This window comes from Corvus brachyrhynchos, unplaced genomic scaffold, assembly GCF_000691975.1.
Source record: "Corvus brachyrhynchos isolate BGI_N302 unplaced genomic scaffold, ASM69197v1 scaffold155, whole genome shotgun sequence".
Taxonomy (NCBI): Eukaryota; Metazoa; Chordata; class Aves; order Passeriformes; family Corvidae; genus Corvus; species Corvus brachyrhynchos.
Genome location: NW_008238434.1, coordinates 842,269 through 846,956, shown reverse-complemented (window position 1 = coordinate 846,956; position 4,688 = coordinate 842,269). Strand labels below are relative to the sequence as shown.

The window sequence follows — 4,688 nt, the reverse complement described above, 5'->3', positions numbered from 1 at the left end:
GAAAGAGATCCCAGAACAGTAAATCTTAAAGTGGTTTTGTAAAAGCTGGACTAACCTGCATGGCCCTTCAAAAACCCCTGTGCACCTGTGATGCAGCAGCTACAGGCTGACAGGAACCAGTTCCGTGTGGGAGTGGTGAATAACCCCAGGCACATGTGGGCTTGTTTCTTTCCGGTGTGTTTTGGCAGCAATATGACTACGACAGCAGCACCATCCGCAAGAAGATATTCCAAGAGGCACTGGTGCAGATTACCTTGCCCACAATGCAGAAGACACTGGCTTCAACATGCAAACCAGTAGGTGTTTGTGACTAAAAACCCCAAAAAACAATAATGAAAGGCAGGGGAGGAACAGCACCTTGGCAGTAAGTCCTTAACACTGTCAGGCTGTTTTCTCTCGGAGAACTGTGCAGATTTCCCGCCTGCTCAGTGCTTAGATTTGCCACTTCATGGGTTGGGTAGGTGTGGAGCCCAAGGAAGATTTCAGGAAACAGGGACACTGTGTATACACCTTGCTTTCTCAAAGGCAGTTGCAGTCCTTTGCCCATCCCTAGGTTCGTTCCTTCCCTAGAGATCTGAAGTCCCTGAAACTGAGTTCCTCTGGACAGTTGGGAGGCAGGGATGAGCTGGGCCTTTTGTTCATTCCTCTGCAGCAGCACTTGGAGGCATGGTCAGGACTGTGCCCAGCCTGTGCTTAACTCTTTCAGGAAGAGGGCAGCCCTTGCTGTCAGTGGTGTTCAGTGCAAGGGTTGGACAACAGTCAGGGAATAATCACAGAGACCATCTCTGTTCCTCTAATCACACAGGGCACGTTCAGTCAGCAAACACCTGTCTGGTGGAGGTGTTGGGTGATATCGGTGTGGCTGTAGCAGAGTTGGTTGGAATGCTGTTCACCTGGGCTCAGAATGAATAGTCTGAACCCTCTGAAAGCCCTGGGCACCCTCCTGCCTTGTCCTGGTGCCTGCTGAAAGGGGAGAGCCCCAACCCATCCTGGCCTCCTGCCCTTCTGTTTTGGTGGATGTTCATCTGCTCCTGTTGGCTGTGAGCTCTCACCCCCAGTGTGCTGCTCTTGGTTATGCTCTCAGCTTGTTTCAGTTTCAGAAACAAGTTTAAAACCAAGCATTTTGCCAAATTACACTTGCAAGTCTTTGAGTGGGGATTGTTAAAATTTACAACGTTCAAGAATATATTTAAAATCTGTCTCTTTTGTACGTCACTCTCCTTTCCTTTGGATCCCTGAAGTAACAGTCTCTTGTAGAGTGTCAGCAGTGCCTTCAAGACAGGATGTTTGTGCACGGGGACAAGCATTTCATCACCTGGAGTATGTGTGCAGACATCTCATGTCTCTGTCACAGAGGAAGCAGTGGTGAAGCAAACTTCCACAAGCCCTTTCTGTTCAGTTTCCCACCAGCCTTTTGTGTTTGTGCCTCTGCAGAAATGGGCAGCCAGCTCTAGAAGCCAAAGTGTGGCACAGCTGCCAGGCCCCACCAAGTCCTGACCTTTCACTTGAAAACCTCCAGGTGTTTTTATGTAGGTGCCTCTTCTAGAAGAGGGCAGAGGTCTCTTAATTTACTTTTTATAGACCACCAAGCAGCTACCTAATAATGATTCAGTTATTGTCTAGGCAGCCTCTTGGGTATAAATCAGTGAGCTCAAAGCATTACACACCTATTAGAAAAACAAAACCAAACCCCACGTCTCCCGTGCACTGTGGATTTGCCTCCTTGGACAAACAAGTTGTGTGAGGCATTTCCTCAGCAGTTGTTTGTTTCAGCAGGCAGTGATCTGTAGTGCTTTTAACTGTGGTTGTACTGCAAGAACACTGTTTGGTAAGGACGTAATTGATTGTAGACACACGTAGCTCATGGAGTCATAGTTCAAACAATGCAGCCCAGGAGCTGTCATGGGGTGTTGCAAGACCTGCTCCATGGCATCTCCAAGCCATTTGCTTGTAGTAGGACTCAGAATCCCTCAGCTTTCTCCATCTGTTCCTTTCTTCCCTACCTGCACAGGAGCTGCAGAGATACGAGCAGTACATTTTTGCTGATTACACGAGTGTGATCCAAGTAGAGAACGTGTATGAAGAGATTTTATATCAGACACTGCTTGAAGAGGCCCTGAAAGGTGAGAACATTCTTGAGGTGACAGGAATAACATGTGGCCCATGAGCTGTTCCTTCAGAGCTTCCCAGAATCCTCACCTGGCTGTTCCTGTCCCACTTTCCCCAACACTGGTGGTTACATCCCTACAGTGTTTTTTCATTTGGCTCACTGAAGATGTGATGCAAGCCCTAAAATCTGAGTTATGGGGCAGCGTTACTAAACCCATGGAACTCGGAGTGATGGCTTGGCACAAGCCTTTGTCTAACAAAATGTAATTAAGGCAACTTCACTTGATCTCGATTCCCTGGGCCAAGGAGGGAAATTCTGTCCTTACTTGCAAAGACCTGGTGATGAGTAAATGGCAAGACTGCCAATTGCAAGACTAAGAGAATTGCAAAGACTAATGGCAACAGAGATTAATTTCCCCAAATGAAATGAACTACTGGATGCGGTTTCCATTACTCACAGATGCTAGTGGTGTACTCCTTGCAGATCTCTCTGCTTCTGTGTCAGAAAACTAAACTATTCTTAATAAATATTATATATATACAAATACTTACAAAATATTTTTATCTCTCTATATGTACACGTCTGTCTATACCCTGGATAAAAGACAAGCAGATGTACTGCACAGGATGTTTTCCTAGACCATAGGCACTTCTGTTCCAAAACAGCAGTATAATAATTGTAACCAGCACACTTTTATTAGCATATTCGATATAAATCCTTCTGCACTGAAGCACTACCTTTGTGCATTGTAGGTCCTCTGCTTCAGAAACACTTAGGTCAATACTAAAGTGCCATTATTCAAAAAAAAAATCCCCATCCCCAGAAAAGAAATGTGAACTGAAAGGAAGCTGAAAATGAACATTATTGTTGTCTTTAATATGAAAATGTACAACACAAACTTGGGAAAGCACTGTGCATTCTTCCCTGTGCCTCTATCAGCCTTCCCAAAACATTCTGGTGTTTCTGTTTTATTCAGTGATCAAAGAAGCCGCCATTCTGAAGAAGCACAACCTATTTGAGGATAACCTGAACGTGCCCTGTGAGAGCGTGTCCAGCCTGACGGAGCTGAGGACCCCTGTGGGATCAGCACAGGGCACCCCCGCCAAGGTGCCCACAGCCGCCCAAGCCGAGGGGTCGGACACCGAGAGCCATGGGGACGAAACGCTCGTTGTGACAGGGAAAATCGTGTGGGAGAAGGATGCTGATGAGGGAAAGTCACCAGACAAAGAGGCAGGCGCCTCTGTTAGTGCAGCTGGTGATCAGGCCAGCAGGAGGGAAGCAGTGGCTGTTACAGACATTGGTGACAAACAGGAGTCCCCCTTGGCTGGCTGCACTAAACAAGGAGTTGCAGAGGGAAAAAGCGCATTGGAGATTGAATCAGAGTGTGTAGCAAGCGCTGAGAGAGAACTCAAGGCACAACAAGAAGCTGTGGAGGAGAAAGTAGCTTCTGGGACTGATGCTGCAGTAAAAAATTTTGGAGCCAGCCCTAAAAAAGAACTTAAGGTACCTGAAGGAGCAGCAGAGGAAGAGGTGACTTCAGAGAGTCAAACAGTAACAGCTGTTGCGTCTGTCAGCGGCACTGAGAAAGCAAGCACAGCACAGGAAAAAGTTTCTGAGATGAAGCCCACTTCCCCACCTGAGAGTGTAACAGATACAGAAATTCTAGGGAGTACAGAAAAGAAAAGCAAGGTAAAAAATGAAATTATGGAAAAATTATCTCAGAGTGAAAATGCAGTAGGAACAGGGTTTGAAGGGGATAGTAAAAAAGAAAGTAGTGAGAGTACTGAGACAAAGATTGTTTCCCAGGATGAAAAGACAGGGAAAGCAGGGTTTGGGGATAGTCCTGGAAAAGAAAGCCAGTCAGAAGAAAAGGGTTATAAATCCCCTGATGATGTGAATGAGATAAGGGATTTGCTGATGCTGACAGTTGAGATCCCAGCAGATACTCCAGCTGAGAACATAAAGGAGGTCTGCGAGGGTGAGCTGCTGAAGTTGCAGGAGCACCATAATGGGAAGTACGAGTTGAGCGAAGTGGCTGTGGCAGAAATTCAGGTGAGCCAGAAGATGAGGAGTGAACATGCAGCAGAATGTGTAGAGTTAAAGGAGGAGCGACCATACTCAGCCAGCCTGGGGACAGATGGTACGAGTGTAGAGAGTGTGCCCAGGGGGGCACAAGCACCGTGGCTGGTGGAGAGCTCGACTCCGCCTCGGGAGGCAAAGGTAGAGGTGGAGAGCAGGCCAAGTGTGTGGTACACGGGTGCGGGAGGTGAGAGGTTGCAGCCAGAGGAACACACGGGAAATGCGGTGGAAGACAAAAGGCTGTATGGGGAGGAAGGGGGAGGGAACAGCCACGCTGTCCTGGGGGAGGCAGGGACACAGAGCTCCTTTCCGAGCCCTGCTGCATTTGCAGCCACGAGGGACGTGCCCATCCTGGATAGAGCAAACCCGGGCCCAGGACTGCTCGAGCCGGTCTCCCTGGTGCAGCAGCAGCGCCTGGGGCAGCCCAGGGCAGAGCGCACGGCACACAGAGAGCCTGGGGGGCGAGAGGGGGAGCCAGGAGATCAGTCATCTTCACACG

The 4,688-nt window shown here is 48.3% G+C and overlaps 1 protein-coding gene across 1 annotated transcript in view; it reads left to right on the top strand.

The window, feature by feature from the left end:
- The window catches only part of FAM129A (family with sequence similarity 129 member A), a 36,608-nt gene that overhangs the window by 29,250 nt on the left and 2,670 nt on the right, over positions 1–4,688 (top strand). Inside the window, 3 exon segments of the mRNA XM_017736451.1 lie at positions 189–296; positions 2,012–2,123; positions 3,087–4,688. The exon segment at positions 3,087–4,688 is cut by the window's right edge and continues 2 nt beyond it. Coding sequence (XP_017591940.1) covers positions 189–296; positions 2,012–2,123; positions 3,087–4,688 — 1,822 coding nt within the window.